This window comes from Leopardus geoffroyi, chromosome A1 (genome assembly GCF_018350155.1).
Source record: "Leopardus geoffroyi isolate Oge1 chromosome A1, O.geoffroyi_Oge1_pat1.0, whole genome shotgun sequence".
NCBI classification, from domain to species: domain Eukaryota; kingdom Metazoa; phylum Chordata; class Mammalia; order Carnivora; family Felidae; genus Leopardus; species Leopardus geoffroyi.
In genome coordinates this window covers 155749300-155769178 of record NC_059326.1, presented here as the reverse complement: position 1 = coordinate 155769178, position 19879 = coordinate 155749300, and the positions used below count along the sequence as shown (strand labels likewise).

At 37.2% G+C, this 19879-nt stretch overlaps 1 protein-coding gene and 1 long non-coding RNA gene across 14 annotated transcripts in view; one reads left to right on the top strand and one right to left on the bottom strand.

Annotated features, from left to right (window-relative positions):
• FAM172A (family with sequence similarity 172 member A) overlaps nucleotides 1–19879 on the top strand; it is a 441861-nt gene that overhangs the window by 290134 nt on the left and 131848 nt on the right. For 9 of the 13 annotated variants that reach the window (XM_045498232.1, XM_045498206.1, XM_045498178.1 and 6 more), the window contains one exon: nucleotides 1941–2025. In XM_045498232.1, coding sequence (XP_045354188.1) covers nucleotides 1941–2025 — 85 coding nt within the window. Of the gene's footprint in view, nucleotides 1–1940; nucleotides 2026–6419; nucleotides 7462–19879 lie in introns of those variants that run through there. The other 4 variants (XM_045498198.1, XM_045498150.1, XM_045498168.1 and 1 more) reach the window with 3 other exon arrangements.
• On the bottom strand, nucleotides 5179–19875 carry LOC123608403. The gene is made up of 3 exons (XR_006717220.1): nucleotides 19373–19875; nucleotides 6755–6888; nucleotides 5179–5325 (listed from the first exon to the last, which is right to left on the bottom strand). It is a non-coding gene; the product is annotated as an uncharacterized LOC123608403 (long non-coding RNA).

Genomic DNA, 19879 nt, shown 5'->3' with positions numbered 1-19879 from the left:
CTATAAGACGTAGTTTTACATATGTGAAGTGTAGGTGAGCAGTATTAAGACTGACATATCACCTGGGTAATAGCTGACTTTCATCAGATTTGGAGATACTACGAGGATGAATAATAATTAAAATATATACCTAATCGCTGCCTGTCTGTAGGTAGCGCTAATTGCTGTCATTGAAAAGAGTGAATTGTTTAAGAAAAAGAGAGAAAAAGGGAAAGTCATTCTTCATTGAAGCTATCTCCCTGTATCATTGGGAGCCTATTTTTAGTACCTATAGAAGTCATGATTTTTGAATTTATTAGGGGCTGTGATGAATGATAAAACGAATCATCCATTTACATATCTTGACACTGCTTTGGAGAATACTTATTTCTTACAAGCAAGTGTCACATTGTATATAAAAGCTGGCTAATTGTGTGCTAATCTTCTGCATTATCTAGAACTCTGTGATGTGGTATTCTATCAATAGTAATATTAATTTTACTTATTTCAGATGTATCAAATATCTTCTAAAACCCTACTTCTTTTATAATTTCTGCTTTCTCACATTGTATAACTTTGCATTCATCTGCTAATTAAGATTAGGAGTGCTAGTTATAGAATACATATTCACTTTAAACCATCAAGCTTTTGTAATACATAAAATACTAATATTTTATCCATTTTAAATATAAAAAGAGAGAAAGCATTTAAGAACATTACTAGATGTTGTGTTTGTTTTCATGGTTTTTTTTTTTTTTTCCACACAGTTCAATAGTTTCATTGATCTACTGTTTCTTACAAAAATCTGCCATGCTTTGTGAACTTCACTTTCTAATCTCATACAGCAACCCTTCCTTTATGTTATTCCTGCTCTCCCTGGTCCCAGAACAGTAGGGTTGCCTTGACAAATCTATTCAAAAGCCATTCCTCGGCCTTTATTGGTGGGGACTGGGGCCTTTGAAATTCTCTCCTCACTGCAACACAGCTGACATCTTCTTCCAGACAGAATGAATTAAGGAAATACAATAAGACACTTGATCTACCAGTCAAGGATCTTTCCACAGTGAGGACGGATTCCATGGTGCACAACCAGGGCAGCAAGCATCTAAAAATATACAATACATGCTTGTTTACCAGAATAGCAATCAGCGATTTTTCCAACATGATTGATAGGATGATGTCTTTTAAAATAAAATCTGTCTGGAAATTCAGTGTGTGTGTGTGTGTGTGTGTGTGTGTTAGAAATTTTTTAAAAGCCATATGAGGCTAATCACATTTTTTTAAGCCAGACTTTAAATACAGAATCAAAATGTATAGAAGGAATATACATTGTTTTTATTTCATTTGTCTGAATGGTAAGTCATCATTATCTTAAAGATTGGCTTTAATATTGAAGGCTTTGTGTCCTCAACCACACAGCTTCAATTCACTAGGTTGTATTTCTTTTGAACTATTTGATACAGCCTTCATTGAACCCAGGTTGAAGTAAAAAATTACAGTATATTTATATACGCTAAGTTTTAAGGAGTAAATGCAAAATTTATTTCTTGTAGTATTACAGAGACAAAGACTATAGTTCAAAAATGAAGATATTTTTTCATGTGATCAAGTTAATATTTATTTCCATCTAAAAGTTAAAAATGGACATCCTTTTCAGTTTTCCTTAATTATAATCTTAGCCTTTTGTTATAAATGTATTCCATCATCATTCACAGAAGCTTACATGTCTTCTTATCAGAACAGATAATTTGCTGAATTGTAGAAGATAAACTTTTTTCCACAGCCACATTGGTCATGAATAATACTGTTTATATAGGAATTTTTTTTTACAGTGCATGGAAAAGAAATTGGATATAGCTTCTAGTGGTTGATTATATAGGATAAATTTATCTCTGCAGCCAGAAAAGTTGGTCTTGGTTTAAAAAATGTTTCAACGGAAAATTGTCTCTATTGCATTGCAGAATTGTTGTAATTGGGTCTCTAGCTCAGAACCATTAGACACATCAGTGGAGTCCATGCTGCCCGATTGTCCTCGAGTCTCAGCAGGTATGTGTTTGATGAGAAATGTGTGGGGGTTTTTTTTAGGGTGAAAAATATGCTAATGAAATGTGGAATTCTGTTTTGCGAATTAAGCATGTTGTTCTGCCTCGTATCTTTGAATGAATTATTGGTAACATACGGCATGGGTCTGATCTACTACCAGAAATTTGTTAAGTGGCTGAAAATGCTTACTAACAAATCTAGTAAAGATGAATAGGTGAAGCAATTTGCAAGTAATATAGACAGTTGCCGCTGAAGCTTAGGGAGACAGGATATACATAAACAAAAAGTTGATTAAGACAGGGACTGGTAGCTAATCAGGATCTCAGAATATTTGCCTTGGATTGAGTACCAAGTCAGTGATAGAACAGACAGTCAAGGCTGTGAGTTCAGAGAAGAGAGATTGCTGTGACCTTTAGAAAAATTTTTCATGCAGAATATTTTAGCTGGACCTCGTGTAATAGGTAGGATGTGGATTATAGAAAGACATCAGGATGATATTCTAGGCAAAGGGAACAGAGCAGTGTAAGGAATAAGGGCTGGAATGGATCTGAAAATGTTCACAGGCAACAAAGGCAACATGGGCCTGCCTACTGGAAGAGGTAGAGGGTGAGGTACCTCAGGAAGCAGGTGAGCTTAGGAAGACAATTTAAGGATGGAATTGATCTCCAGCCAACAGAGTTTGTACATTAGTCTGTCATGTCTAGATAAGAGGAGTGATGATATTTTTTGTTGCTTTCTGGTTTTGGCTTTCACAATTCCCAACCAGTTTGGATGGTAAACACAAAATGAGCAGTGGTATCTGGTTATAGCTGCAGAACAAAAATGGGCTTGCTTTGGCCAGAGATGTCAGAGAACGAGCAGAAGTTTTGAACACAAATTACTCCATAGGACGGTCATAGCGAACAGTTAATCACTAAGCACTTAGAGTTGCAGACATGTTTACATAATTGAAGGAAATAATTTGGAGAACATGTCAAACATTAGGTAAAGAACTATTACGTAAAAAATTATTACCACTGTATTTCACTATCACAGATACCTAAACTTGAACTCAGCCTCACTGTCACAGATAAACTTTTCAGGTCTGTCAGTCAAGGTTCAATCAGAGAAACAGATAGGAGATATATATGCTACAATATATCTATATAATATGTATATGTGTGTATTTATATATATTATACAGTGTATATGTTATATATTATAGTATATATAATACATTCATATACATGTATGATATTATATATATATTATATAATTAACTTTCTTTATTATCAGTAGTTATGTTCTATAAAGTCGCTGAGAATGCTGAATTAGTGAATCCTGGGGAAATACAAGATTAGGTTCCTACAAGCTTCTGGCCACAACATTTTTATTAACCAACCAATGTATAACCTTGCTTTATGAATGTTTCTATTTAAAGACACCTTATTTAATAAATATTGTTGAGTTCTCTAACATTGAACTCACAGCCATCAACACTGTAACTCGTACCTGAATGCAGCTTATCTAACACATTAATTTTCTCCATAAGACACATCACGGTCTTCTTAGGAACACTAAGGCTTAGTGGTTAGGAACACTAGACAATACTTCAGTGCTATCCTTGGAGGCCATTTCAGCCAGTGAAATCGCCAAAAAAAAAAAAAAAAAAAAAAAAAAAAAAGCACAAAAATGTGAAAAACATGGCACTAAATAGTCTGTGAAAAGGACACTGAAACAAGAGAACTGAAACCAGAAAGTTAAGCATGGCCTTATTTGACCTGAGTTAGGAATGCAAGCTAGGCAACTCACATTTTTCACCACTCTGCACATGAGCATCAATTTGGGGGTTTTAAGTAAATTTTAGTAAGTAGGTGAATTCACAAATGTGGAATCCACAAATAATGAGGATTGACTATATATAGTAAAGGATTTGTTAAAAGGATTTGACCTGGGATTTGACCAGAGCTGGTTAAGCTCTGTAAGAATGTCGACTTTGCATCCATGCTGGAGCTTGAGACCACAGAGCAGACGTTTATGAAAGGGAGATGGATGTAAAGTGATGGAGAGCAAGAATGAGACCCCCATAAGCATGAACTGGAGCCCATGAGGATGAACTTAAGCTCATGTTAGTTCTTTTTGCTTCTGTCCTTGGTGGTGTGGGTGTCCTAGAGAAGGCAGTGCCCTGTCCACACAGACAGACACACACACACACACACACACACGCACACCTGGCCCAGGCATCAGGGATGCTGAAGGGGAATTCAGTGAGGGTGGAACAGGTGCACTTCTGGCCGCATGCCGGTGCTTGAGCTAGCAGATGAACTACAACACGCATGAGCTAGAAATGGCTGCCGCTTGACTTCAGCCCTCCAAACGTCCCACAGAAATTTCCTTTCTGTAGCATCCTAACCAGAAACACACAATTTGAAACATAGTTCTGGGAAACATAGTTCAGTGTAGCCAAACTGACACATTACAGAGCCTCCACATTCACCCCTTGTCACCTTGGCAGTTATCCACATCTTCTTAAACCAAACTTAATCTGCAAATAATTGTAGACATTAACAAAGTCATGCTTGCACCTGATGTGATACGACTATCCCACGTACGAACGAAAACACACAACCCCTTTCCTCAGGAAAGGATACAAAGTCCTTTAATTGTCCTTGGCTGATGTCCACTCTTCTTACCTTTTGTATCCTGTAATTTAAATACTGAGAGATAAAGCTAATTATGCTGACACATCTTACATGAAATGATAAAGAAATAAGAGAGGAAAACAAAAATGTTTAATATGTGTGTTCAAATCAAAATAAGAAAGAAATACCCATAGTTATTACATTCCTCATTTTTGTAACTGGCCCTGTAGCTATAGCTGGTATTTAAAACTACCTTCATTCCATGTTCCCTTTGTTCTTAACAAGCACCTCAACTGGTCATGGTTCCTTGCCTGGTCGGCTGACCCATACCTTCATTGGAAACAGCCGGGCCATTAGGTATCCTGCCTGAATTAGATGGTTGTAGATTTCTGTTGACATTCATCACAGGAAATACTAACGGGTGTCCTAGATGGTTTGCTGTATTGCAGACACACTCCTCTTTATCCCCATTGTGTAGTAGCAACTCGGTTATCCCTTAGTAATCAGGATCAATCACCGCAGCCAATATAGTAATACTCTTCCATTCCTTGTTAATTCAGTGGTGTAAGGAGCCCATAGTGGCAAGATGACAGTCTCAGCTTCCAGTTCAATGGAATCATTGTTGTGTCACTCAATAGAAGCATTCCTCTCTGTGGAACTAAGACCTTTAGATCAGCAGAGCCTGAAATCATAGAAATGAGAAGACACAGTTTTGTTAGTAGGTCACTGAGGGTAATAACAAGAGAAACCAGTCCCATTTCTATCCCTTCATTCCCAGATCTGGGAGAATTATCACATGAATTAAATGCTGATTTAGGGTATGTACCACACCCTAGAATACCAATGTATTCTCAGCCCCATGAGGTGTTGTCACCTAACAGGCACTGTAACCTAGTCACCATTTTATGAAGCCTGCTGCTTAAGGGATAACAGGGAATATGGTAAGACCAGTGAATGTGGGTGGAGCTAAGGCTCTTTCTTGTCCTCCGACTTGGATCTCTCTGATGGTAGCCAACTGCTGTATTGTGAGTTGCTCTGTGCAGAGGCCCATGTGGCAAAGAATTGGTGGCTCTGGCCAGGAGTCAGTGAGTACCTGAGGCCTGCCCTCAGCCACGTGCGTGACCTTGGAAAAGGATTCTCTCACAGATCAGCCTTGAGATACAGCCAACTCTTTGATTATGGTGAGACCCTATGCCAGCTACTCAGCTAAGCCACACTCAGATTCCTAACCCACAGAAGCTGTGTGTGCTCAATGTGTCTCGTTTTAAGCTGCCCAGTTTTGGGGTTAATTATTCTTCAGGAGTAAGTAATTTATACAACAGATTTAAACTGCACCTCTGGTGACTGCTCAAGCCTATGTAGAAACCACCAGAAGCTTTTTGGGGGCTAAAGCCTTATAAGGCTCATCCTGCTCTGATATCTTAGGATTTAAGAGCAGCTTTCTAAAAAGGCAGTAAAAAGTTCATTGAAGATAATTCATTCCTAGCCTTGTTCCCTGACTGCCTCATTAGACTTTGCTGTACAATGTATCAGAGAAAAGATGTTAAGTTTCTTCTTTATCACATTTGCACACTATATCATTTGATCACTAAGTCTTCTCACTATGTAGCTCTTATTTTTCTTAGGACAGAATTTGCTGCTCCCTGTAACTTTTCTATTCCCTTTGGGTTTTTATTCCAAAAAATTTGGCTTAAATCAGAAGGAGATTTCATGTTCACTCCCCAGCATATACCTATCTATTCCTCAAATGTTTTTCTAGCACTTATTATATTCCAGGTACTATTCTGGAAGTTGGGGGCATAGCAGTAAACAATAGCTTATCATGACTATCTTTTCTCCCCCCAAAATAAAAAAAAAAAATTAAAAAGAACTGTTTCCTGGACCTCTGCTAGTGGTAGATTCCTCCCTTTGAAACTGGCATCATGAGAAAAGAGGGCCAAACCCCCAGCATTTTCCACATGTACTTATAAAAACTGAACAGTTTTTCAGTCAAAATCAGTGATTTCTCTCAAACAGTTCTTTAAAAATGTTGAACAAGAGGTATGACATGACCAAAATGGGATTTTGAAGAAGATTAATTTAATAAATGGATAAAAGAAAGAAGCACGAACCTGGAGGCAGCAGACTCAGCCGGCCGTGACGATAACGCTAGTAGAGGCGGATGGGGTGAACTGGATTGGTGGCAATTGGAACAGACAGGAAAGGAGAGAGATGACAAATATGACTCGGGAAGAATCTGCACTCCCTGTTGGCAAATAGATTGCACATGGAGGTTCAGTGAGAGGGAGAAGTAAGCTAGAATGAGAAGTAACTGGGATGATGAAAACATTACCAAAATATAGAGGAGCTGGAGGAGGAAATCAGTTAAGGGCAAGAGAGGATGAAACTATTCTATGGCCTACTTGATTGAGGTGATGACACTTGAGGGACAGCAGGAAGTTCAAATGGAAATAACCAAAGCTTGTTGCTGTACCTTGGAAATACCTAAAATTCTCCAAGCCCAAGTTAATAATGGGTATCTAGACTCTGCATTCAATTTAGTGAAGTCTTTTTTTCCCCCATCTTTCTAATTTATAAAGTTTTTCTTAAGCGATATTGTTTTTATTGTTTGACTAAAGTCTGTGGTCATCACAGTGAAATTGCCTGTAAAAATACATACTCATTTAAGACGGTATTTTTCCTTCATTGCTGAATATGTTTCCCTTTACAAAAAAATAGATCAGTTGTTCATAATAGATTCATTTTATCACTGTTATTTATCTGTGAATATATATGTATTTTAAAAACAGGTACAATAAAATTTTTAAGTTGTATTTAACACATCCATGGTCATTATTATCAGTACAGTCATGTTGTTTTTATTTTTCTTTTGAAAACAAATATTACACTTGACAACTCCACACTTAGAAGTTGGCAGTGTTGTACCTTATACTTAAAATGAAGGCTGACTTTTCACTTATCATATAGGGAATGGTGAATATTTGAAGGGTCTTGAATATCTGTCAACAGACTATTTGCCCCACCCCTATTAGTGGTGTTTCCTACTAGTAAAATCAGCCAGTTAAAAACACTGTTATTCAAGAAATTACATAACAGGTTAGTAGGACCTATGTTTATCGTTTATTGTATAGCCCACATTCTCGTTGTTTGTATGTCTGTTATGAAATGGCAACAGTAAGTATCCACCTCACTTATCTTGTAGAAATGTTGTAAGAATAATTTGTGTAGTATCCGGAGGGACATTTTGAGTTCATCAGAAAGAAAGCCCTGTAAAAACCTAATGTGGTACTGTATATTCTCATTCGTCATTTTAGAATTTAAGGCTATCATTTTAAAACTATTATTATTTTAATCATATGGGAATGAAAAAGCATTTGCAGACATATTGTCCCTTCCTTTCCCCTGTCTCTAATTCTAATCTTAAACAACAAATAACTTAGTTGTTCATATTTTCGTTTGTGCTCTGTGACACTGATAAGGGTCACAAAATATTTCACAGAAACCAGAGTCACAGAAAGATAGAAACTACAGGATGAAAGCAACTGTGCTCCCTACGTGCCTCTCTGGGTGTGTGTGTTCAGTCGGCACACCTTCATTCAGCAAACATTTACTGCAGTCTAGATGTTGTTCCAGGTGCCAAGGGGGTAGCAATGAATTACAACAAATAAAGGTCCCTTACAGAGCTTGCATTCTAGAAGGGGAGACAAATAGTAAACAAGATAAATGAGGAAAACATGTAGCATGCTAGATAGTGGTAATTGGTAGGAGAAATATAAAGCAGGAAGAGAGGACTTGAAGTATGTGGAGGTGGAGGCCAGAGAAGGCCTCATTGAGAAGATGACATTTCTGGGACATTCCTTCTAGTCCTGCTCTCCAGCCACTTCCCACTGATAAAGACAGTACTTGCCCATCTGACTTTAGAGATCCTTCCTAAATTCCAGGCTACCTACTGAGCTCAAAATTCTGTACCCTTATTCCCTCCCAGCATTCTCTTGTTCTGGGTCCTTGAAAACCTCAACTCCTCATCAGATATATTTTATGAGTTCTCTAAGATTTCTGGTAACCATAAAGCATAGGAATGAGCAAGTTATTAAGGTACTCCACTCTTCCTTGAGCTACACATATAGAAAAGTGTAACATTTATATGGTGCCCTGGTTTTCACAGGCAAGGTTGCTTATGTCCAGGGGTGAAGGGACAGAGCCACTTCCAGGAGACCTGCAGGGTAAAAGGATCAGTATTTTGACACACCTGTGGTCACTCTGCACCAGGTTCACAAGGATGGCAGGCTCTGCCTCCTCACAGCTTCATTTTTCCACCTACTGTGAAGGAAATACCTGAAGCTAGATTCACTAAAGCTGTGTAGTCTAGAGATGTGATGCCTGTCAACTTATTTCCTCCCAGAACTTGTATCCATCTCATTTTTCCTTGTCCTTGTCTGTCATAGCTTGAGACAGGCCTTTCTCTAATATTTCATTTTATCTAGAACACTTGATATAAATCAGGGCACCTCAAAATTGGAAAGATAATAGCATAAATATTAAAAAAAGAAAAAGGAAAAAAGAGAACCATAGTAGATGTCTTAGGGGTTAAGAATTAAACTTGAAAACTTACTATATTTAGATGACCTCATCTTGGTTCTGGATGTAGAAGGAGGCTGTTGATGACACATGCCTGTCAAGCCCCATTCCCCCTCCAGAACTGAAAGTGGAAAATTAGTAATTTCTAGGTATATTTGAATTGTAGAAAACCTGCTAACATAACCCCAATTTTACTTTGCTTAAATAGTCCAGATTAACTCTTTATAGTGACTGAACTTACTGAATATTTGCTAAATATTTACTTCAGTTTACAGCTGAAAACATATCTTTAGGAAATGACATGAAAGAGTTGTATCTCTTCTTTGTTAGTGAATAATCACTTGCTTCTAAAGATAGCAATGAAAAATCAACAGTAATTGCTTCTAGATGTGGTGTCATTCAGAATGTGTAGACAAGTTGAGTTGTCTAATATGTTTTTAGACACAGCTCAAATTAATTAGGTAATTGAAAATCTATACTTGCCTTGTAAACAGAACTTAAAATTCAAGGCATATTCTCATCTATCATATTGTACCACTATTTGACTATGTGTACTGCTCAAGAACTGTAGCATTCCTCTTCCCATTCAAAGGATATACATTCTAATCGTTTTAAGTGATGTTTTCATTAACTAAATAGCACTTTTCAGGCAGTTTTTGTTCATTACTGTAGAATTGGCCTTGTAGCTGTTATTCATCAGTTAGTTTCCCTATTCATTGTTCTATGCTACCTTATAATTATTAGTTAATGTAAGGGATGAGTATTCTAAAAGTTGACCACCAGAAATTCTTGTGTTTTCAGTGAATCATTCATTATAATTAGCTAGCATCAGGAATTCTGGGGAAATAACTGATTAGAGAATCATTTAGAATAACCTATCTAAATATGTGATATTTATGTAGATCACTAGTATTTTCCCTGATTATATATACTTAATCAGATCCAATATTTTCCTCTGCTTTTTATTCATTCAGTTTTCCAGTAATCACAGAGAATATAACTAGTTGCACTTCAAAAATCTCACTTAAAAAAAAATTAAAAATAGCCACCATGTTTTTTTACAGCTTTCTGAACCAATTTGCGAGAAATCCTTCAAAGAATTTGGCAGTAAAGGTGACAACTCTCCTTTTACTGAGCTAACTCTTCCTTTTAAAGATAAAAAAAAAATTAAACTATTTTTGGAATGCTTTAGGATAAATAACCAAATAATATGAATTTGTATTTGTACTTGAAAATTATACATTTTGAGTTAATTTGTAAGAGCGATTACATTTACTGTCCCGATAGCACTGTCTCATGGCTCTTAATGCTGTGTCCCTGATTGTTGGAAAAGTAAGTCAGTGCCAGTAGTACCTAAGACAGAAATGTTCACCCTTCTTACCGTATATCAAGTATTGCTCTCCCTTCCCATGGCTGTCTGTGCTTCACTTGTCCTCTATTTCTCCTTCCCTCTGTCACTTCGGTCTGGGTCACTGCTCTTGATGGTTCCCTCTGTGTCTGTATTCTGACCTCTGACTCTCTGTCTCTCATCTGGCTTAGTCTCTGTGTCTGATTCTTCCCTTACAGTTTTTGGCTTCTGTGTCTCCCTGGCTTCAGTCCCCCCACCTAGAGTCTCTGTCTGCAGCCTGTGGCATCACATCTCCCCCAGCCCACCGTCTCTGCCCGCCCCTCCCTGCCTGACCTGTGTGGTTTGCCTGGGTCCACAGCCCGTCACTCCTCTTTGTGCACTTTGTGCCTCCCTCAAGCCACAAGGTCTCTGCCCTTAGCCACACATTCTGTGTCTGCTTCCATCTGCACCCACCCTGCCTGCTCTGTGTGTCTTGTCAGAGACGGACGTCAAGTCACCAGTGACAAATCTGCTGACAAAATTACCCCGAACACAGAACTCTTCAGAAAAACTGTATTGCTTTCTAAAAGTGATCAGAAACATCTAAAATATAAATTCATTAGTACCAAGGTGAAAATTCAAAGTGAACATTAGGTACCATAGGCAGGCCAGATATTTTCAGTGTATAAAATACCAAGATGTTCTAAGTTCGTTATCAGTACTTTAAAAGAAGTCATAGTATTTTTTTAAGTTTTTGTTTCATCATATTGTTAAAAAGATAGCCCTTTTTTAGAGGAAAATGGTTCTATTTAATGATAAATTTTGAGAGATAATTTGATGAGTGAGTTCAGTTTTTAGGTACTAGAATTGATTTAATAGATACATGATATCTAAATATTCCTTGAGAATTGGTATGGAATTTCTGTCCATTTTGTTTATTAATATCCCTTCACTCATACGGATCTCACCCCAAGTATTCAATATGTTATGCCAATAAATAAAGAAATTTTATGCCAGCTAGTGTATAGATATTTTGAATAATCTCATGACACAATCCTTGACAGAATTCAGTTGTATTACATACTTTCTTAATTTCTAAAATACTTAGAAGTTACTTGTTGAAAATTTGGGCAAAGAAACATAAACATCATTTTAAGCTTTGTATAGCAAAGATCTCTATAAATGAGACTCTTGTAAGAGACCTTAAATTAAAAATTGCTAATAATCGGCTAAATTCAGTATTGGCTTAGAGATTCTTCTAGTTTTAGCAAATACTTGAGGTATGTTTAGAAAGCAAATATGAATTATTTCAGATTTTTACTTTTATTTCGTTTTAGTAAATTGCCTCCAAAAAATTTTAGTGTTTCTTCCCATTTTAATTTATGTGGCAAAGTAGCCATACCTTTCCTGCTTAGTTTCCACAAGGAAAATGATTAAGCTTTGAAAAAGAGATGGTTGACTTAAGGCCACAAATACAAGTGATTAAATATAACCAATATTTGGGGCACCTGGCTGGCTCAGTCAGGTAAGCATCTGACTTCAGCTCAGGGCATGATCTCATGGTTCATGGGTTGGAGCCCCATGTTGGGCTGTGTGCTGACAACTCAGAACCTGGAGCCTGCTTTGGATTCTGTGTCTCCCTCTCTCTCTGCCCCTCCTCTGTGCTCTGTCTCCCTCTGTCTCTCAAAAATAAACTTAAAAAAAATTTTTTTTAAATAAACATAACCAATATTTGAGAAACATTAGTGAGAAATGGTGGGAAAGCTACTTGTGGAATTAGATGATATGCATTTTGAATTTTATAGTGAAAGTACAGTGTTCTATAACCTTTGTAGTTCCAATTTTTGCAGCACCAATATGGAAGAACAGTCTCTCAGAGTTACTTCGTTTTGCTTTTCTTCAGAAATAACATCAAGCATATAAAATCAACATATGTGGCAAAGCCCAAATTTCGGAAAACCCAAATTTAGTTATTTTTACCAATTAATAATTTCTAATTAATTAGTTTCCCCTAAGATTAGAGTCTAACTTCCTGTCTTTCCACAAACTTGAGTTATTCTTGGTTGTTTTGAGGCAAGAAACTAACTGTAAATATGTGTTCCTTAATTCAGTAAAGATTTATTGAGCACTTAATGTGTACTAGGCACTAGTCTAGACTAACAGTGTAAAGATTGATAGATGTGCCTCTTGCCCTTCAAGGAGTTTGTGGTCTCCTAGCAAAAAGTCTTCTGTTTATTGCAAAGATTCTCTTTGTTCCTAAATAGAGAGCATTCATTGAAATATATGGAGTGGGGAGGAAAGTTAAGGACATATGGTAAACTCTTTCAGGACCCAAGAGTAATTCTTAGTTCCCTGACATCCTCCTTTATTGACTGGTACCCCACTGCCACGTAAGAGTTAGCGCATCTTTTGAAACTGTCCACCTTCCTTCCATGCTATTGTGAGACCCTGACTTTTTACTTCAGATACCTGTTTCAAATGAATATATTACTTGTCATTTCAAACTCTTTAATGGTAGTAAGTCACCACTTATGAGTAAAAGCTTTGGATTTGTCATGACTGTGGGTGGTTTGTATTCTCCCAAATATGTAGGAGAATTAATTGTATAATACGATCAGATGAAGATTTATAACCACACTGCCTATAAAATAGGGATAACACTAGTACCATCTCAGCGGGTTATGGTCAGAATTAAGTGAAACCATCCATATAGGACTGTTAAAATTCCTGGCATATAGTTGAGGCTCAGTAAATGTAGTCATTCTTCACTTTGCATGGTCCCAAATACCCAAATTTCAGTTACCATAGTTTAGTTAAATAACGCCAAATTCCCCCCCCCACACACACACACACAAAAAAAAACAAGGTTCACATTTCAGTTACCCCAATGTATTAACTGGGAATGATTGCATTCAGTACAAATCTCTATGTAAATAACAGAAGCACATCGTGATCAGCAGCCAGTCACATCACTTCTTTCTAATTTTTCACTGGCCACTGCATATCTGTTATTCAGTTTATGCACAGATAGCACTATCATCCATTTTATAAAAATAGATGACCAAAAGAGACCTGGCCAACAAAGATGAAAGTGCAGCAAAGAAATGGAATGCAGGAAGTAAAATTGTAAAGTGTTTGTGACGAAAAAGATGAAGATGTCCCACAGAGAGTGACGCTAGCAAAAAACACTCCACATGAAATGAATGCTCAGAGGTATTTCACGACATTGGAAGTGCGAAGGATAAAATGCTGGAAGCTGATCCAAACTTAGGAGTATGAAAATTAGCCAAGGCATAGAAAAGATTTGCTTGAACTCTATCATAAGTTCTATGAGAAGGCAAGCACTGTTCGAACAACTTTGGTAAGTTTTTTACCAAGAAATAGAACATTTTCATTCTCAGTGTTTCTAATGTTTTAAATTCTTTTTAACATTCATTTATTTTTGAGAGAGCGAGACAGAGCACAAGTAGAGGAGGGGACACAGAATCCAAAGCAGGCTCCATGCTCTGCACTGTCAGCACAGAGCCTGATGCGGGGCCCTAACTCACGTACCGCAAGATCATGACCTAAGCTGAGGTCAGACGCTTAACTGACTGAGCCACCCAGGTGCCTCTGTTTCTAATGCTTTAAATTACAGTGTACTAAATACAGTTGTTTTTATCATTTTTTTTTTAATTCCCCTACTTGCTTTTTGCTGGCCACAGGTGGATTTTTATGTTTTGACAAAAAAAAAAAAAAAAAAAAAAAAAATTTAAGGTCATGGAACAACCATAGTTTTTCCCATTGATTGTCATGATCACTGTGCATGGTTTCAACTTACATGGTCATTTTTTATAGTCATTTTATACTGTGCAGAGCAAGGACTTCCTATAGTTATTATTATTAGAAATTGTTTTATCCAGCAAGTCAAGTTCTACAGTTTTAGAGAAATTGTTCAGTTTTTTTCAATATTGAGAATTTAAAAATTTCTGTCATTTCTCTCCTGCTTGTATCTTTGTATTTTCTAGACTAAGTCCTGATTCCAGTCATGTCTTTTCACAGCGTTAACTCTTAGAGCCTCCCCATGCATCTTCTATTGAAATACAGTATTTATCCTCAGTTTGCCTGTTTTTTAGTATTCAACCTCATTTCTTCATTGTCCTTAATCTACTAAAATTCCATGCTGACCCTTTTCCCTTTCATTCTTCTTGCTAATGTCCTGTTCTTCCACACTCCCTGAAAGACGCTTGGTTCTTTAATAAATTGTTTTTCTTTCAGAATGACACCTGCCCTAGAACATATCCCTGTGAGAAACTTCTTTAAATTCATTGGTTTCTTCCTTATGTTTCATCTACATTCCTGTCAATCATAGAAGACAAATGTCTTTCTTGAATTTAAATTATTACAAGAAATTCTGTGTAAGCAAAATGTAAAATTCTAGCTGGAAGTTAACCAAGTTAACACTTGGAAATGATGCCACGATTGGCAACAAAATAAAAATTAAAAATAAATGCTGTGCATTTTCACTATATACCTTTTTATACTTCTGGAGCCATGTGAATATAGAGTTGGACATTCCAAAAAACCGTTAAATTTTCATTAAATACATAATGATAATTGAAATCTTGCTTTCAGTTCTCCATTCACACATAGCTGCTTTGACATAATTGCTTCCTAGAGTTCTGAGGCTTTCAGAAGATGAAACCTTCATCTGCCTGATGTTATGTGCACACACCTAGGATGGAGAACAGGCTACTGAGAACTGCAGTGAACTCTAGAGAAATAAATGTGGGTTTGGGTATGAGTGTTCTTCTCGGAAGAGACGTTGATAGCCTGGTTGGTTCTCTTTAAGACCTTTGGAATCATAGTGAGATGACTTTGAGGAGGATTCAGGTAATAACTTGACTTACTACCTCACTGTCTGAAACCAGGGACTTTGTCGGGTTTAAAATGCTAAAAGGAGTTTTTAATTTATATATTTAGATAGAGTTACTGTGTTGGAACTTAAAATTTTAAGTCTGGTACTACCTCTTCTCCGTGGTCGTTATTGCATTTCATGTTACTGAACGTAAGTGTTCATTTTTCCAGAAAAGATATAAGTGTCTCTGTTAGGTCTGCTTTAGTTCATAGTTTCCTAAGGAGATTCCAGGGAAATTCAGAGACTCCAAATATTGTGATGGTAATGGCACCAAGATCAATTAATTTGGAATTTCTTTAACAACAACAAAAAAAAAAAAATACAGTGCCTAAAAGAATTATCTCCTATAAACAGAAATTCTCCTCTACTTCTCATTTACTTCTCTGAGGCCATGTCACCTCCTGAATTACTGGTTTCATTGGTCATAAGTTGTCATTTCTGTTAGGTGTATTTTACTACTCAATATAATGGAATATTTTTCATTAAACAAGTTGTGTGTCTCTTGCTCTACAGTGTAAGGAGAGTACAAATTTGAATGCAGAAGAACAGTGACTAGACTAATCAATTCAAGAACATCCTTAAAGCTTTTCTTGTGTAACAAGGGCAAACTCAGCTAAAAAGTTTGTTTAAATCCCACTTGACATAACAAGAACCTTTACACTTTATCTATCTGTGACTATCTGTGAATATACCTGACTCATCACCAGAGTGCCTTTCAACTCAGCCCTGCTCAGCTCAGTTGCTCTTCCTGCCTTATATAGATAGACATTTAAAATTCTTTGAGGCTTCTGGTGAAGGCTGTAGAGTTTTTATATTTAATATTATTTTATAGCACAGGAAGTTCATAGTTCATGAACACTGCAGCTCTACGAAATATAATGGAAGGATTTTTCCCCATATACGCAAAACCACTTTGTAGCCTCTGGCTATGTGGTTGTTTTACATCTGTGTCATGAACTTTTACTTCTAAGCAGCAATTATATCACAGCAGAGTCATTTTTTTTTAATAACAAAAAGAAGTAACAACAACAAAAAAAAAAGCCCTTCATAATCTGAATCTGAAAGTAAGATAATGAAGAGATTCTATGTCGGTAGTCCTACTACATTCTAGTTTTTCTCTACATATTTTATGAGTAAAGCGTTTGGCCATCAGTAGCTGTCCTTTCGCCCTGTTCTTGTCTTCTACTCTCTCCTGTGCCGAACAGTGCTATTAATCTATTTTATGCATTTATTTCTTTTTTAACATTTTTATTTTTTAACGTTTATTTATTTTTGAGAGACAGAGAGAGAGTACAAGCAGGGGAGGGGCAGAGAGAGAGAGAGAGAGAGAGAGAGAGAGAGAGAGAGAATCCAAGGCAGACTCCAGGCTCTGAGCTGTCAGCACAGAGCCTAATGCGGGGCTCCCACAAACGGTGAAATCATGACCTGAGCCAGACGCAAAACTGACTAAGCCACTCAGGTGCCTCACAACTTCAGTATTATTATTCTGTGCACTTTACCTGCAGGTACACTTATGTCTTAATTGCTTAATTTATCTTTGATGCCTCACTTTGTCTTAATGCACTTTTTTACTTAAAAATCCACACAAAGGTTTAACGGTTTAATCATTTCCATGTATTTTGAGGTAGTTTTCAATGAACTAAATTGTTGTAATGTGTGGTGTTGACTCTCTCACTGGAAGTTGCGAGGCATCTTTCCTGACTATCCTCAGTTGCCACAGTTTTCCTGGATGCCTGACTTTACTTCCTAGACCTAGAGAGAAACAAACCTCTGAGTGCTTGGATCTTGTCTCCTACCTTTGCCTTTTGTCCTGCTCCTTGACTAATGTGGTTCTTGGGGACCTACACCTGCCCTTCAGGTGAACAGTGCCTTTACACCCTGATGCATGGTCAGTGCTAGGTTATTAGGACACCTGCCGAGTGGAGGAAACTCTGAAAATAGCACCATCCAATCTGCCTTACCCTCTCTGCCTGACTTGTTCATCATTCTTAGATCTCCCAGTCTACTCTGTTGATTTAATTACATTCAAAATGTTTGTTTTGTTTTGGTTTTGTTCCTCTGCTAGAGAAATGACGTTTCTCATATATTCTTGAACAAAGCCCTCTCCTCTGTCTGGAGCATGAGCAGCTTTGGGAGAGGTGTTATTTGGAGAGATGAGGAAGCGAAGATCACCCTCCTAGCCAATAAGATAACTGATCAACAGGATAGTGTGAGTGAAAGCCGGATCTCCTTCACATCCAGGTGTCTTTATGCACATACCATACTGAGAACACTGTGGATAGCTCATGCATTAGCACATGCTTTGGCCCATAAGTACAAAAAGAATGGTGTCTATAATGTCCATAGGAGATATCATATCTCCTAGGTGGGGAGGTAAGACGTGAAACTCCAGCTAACTTTTAAGGCTGCCAATTTATCTAAGTGGAAATGCAGTAAGTTCGGGGCCAAGGGAGACCACTGTGGTCCCCAGTGTATGGGCAAAACTTCCCAAAGGGATGAAACTTGAAGCAAGCCCTATAAGAATGTTTATTATTAACTTTGCCTCCACAATTTCCTGCTTCTTACCATTAGTGGATCTTGGCATCCGGTTTTGCTGTCTTAGAATAGAGAATACTTACGGAGAGCCTAATAATACAAATCCTGGTGCTTTGTGCATTTCTGCTTAAAAACCAACTTCTCTTAACTCCCAAGATCCTAATAATAGAAAATGGTTAACTTCTCTTTGAGCAAATGTAGCTGTCCTGTTCTCCTGACAGTTTTTCTTCTTCCCCATTTAGATTATAAATACACAGGAGCCTGGGACCATGTGTTTCTTATCCTTACTTTGTAATTCCCTATGGATAAGACTGGCCCGCTTCGTACATTGTAATCTAATCACTCACTAAGAGGTCTCTGTATTTGTTGAAGGTGATGGATTAGCCTTTCAAGCGCCCCAGCCCAAGCATTGCTGGCTGTCTTGGGCATACCCATCACCTGCCTTCTTCTGATCTCTGTTTTCTCTTCCAACCAAATATGCTCCTGTTTGTTGTTTTTTTCCCCCTGATCACTCCATTTCCCTAGCATATTAAGTATACTTTTATGGAGATGTCAAGACTTCTCTTAAGAATATGGGCTTTTATTTGTGGCGGCCCACATGCATTAACGGGAGATAGGCATGTTGGCTGATGAAATCTGCCCAAGTACAGAGAAAACCTTAATTGAAAGCACCCAAGTTAATTTTAAAACCCATCAAGTTAATATAGCTTTACTTTTTCATTTAGGAAATGTTTTTAGCTACTATGTTTTCACTCATTTAATATAATCTTTCCTCGAATTTACTTGAATTCACTTTTTTTTTTTTTCCAATTCACTAAAAATATTTTTCTCCAGCTATTGTTTTTAGACAACTAATGAACCTTTTCTCTGTGGTTCTCTCCTGCAAATGGGCTGGTTTCAATATGTGGGTTTTAATTTATATAATTGCTGTCTCTTATTCCTCTTTGTGATCCACTTTCCATTCTGTTTAGCAGACACTGGTTGCTTTGTAGTTTTGAAAAAGGAATAGCATGTGTGTATACCTGGAAAGATAACAGCAAAATTATTCTTAAGTGAAATGTTGTATCTTGTAAACTATTTTTGGTAGACTGTCATCTTGAAACCTAACTTAAAGCAAATATGGATGTCTTCTCATCATTAATGCTACACCGATTCATTTCTTTAACATTAAAGAGGTATTGATTAGCTTCCTTCTCTGTGCCAGATACACTTTCAGGTGGTGAGGATCTAGCATTGAACTAGACAGACAAGGACCTTGCTCTTTACCAGCATACATTCTAGCCGAGGCTACAGTTGAGATGCAGACAACAATCACATACAAAGATGGCAGTTGACTTCCCAACTCTTTTTCCCTTTACCATTGCTTCAAGGTCACATCTATGACCTTGTTACCTGTAGTGTTGTGTTAAATTTAGTCTCACGGTACTACTACCCCCAATCTCGTGTTTAAGGGCCTTGTTCTAGTACAAGAGAGAAAGAATAGAGATGCTCCTGAGAGGGTCAAGTTTCTTCTTGTTACTCTGGAACTAAATGTGCTTTACTCTCAGAATTGTAAAGGTGAGAATTCATTCACTCATTCAGCAAACACTTATTAAATAGTGTATCAGTCAGGGTTCTATTATGTTCCAGGCTTTTATAACACCTACATGCCCTTAAGTACCTCACACTCTAGATGGAGGGTGAGAGACATAAAATAAAAATTACTGATAAATGTTATAATAAAAACATACATATATCAAATAAGGGGAGCACTACAAAAGCAGGAACTAACTCTACGCGGGAGTAGGTTTCACCATCAGGTCACTTCTAAACTGCATCTTAAATTTTTTTTAATGTTTTATTTTTTGAGAGACAAAGAGAGACACAGCGTGGGCAGGGGAGGGACAGAGAGAGAAGGAG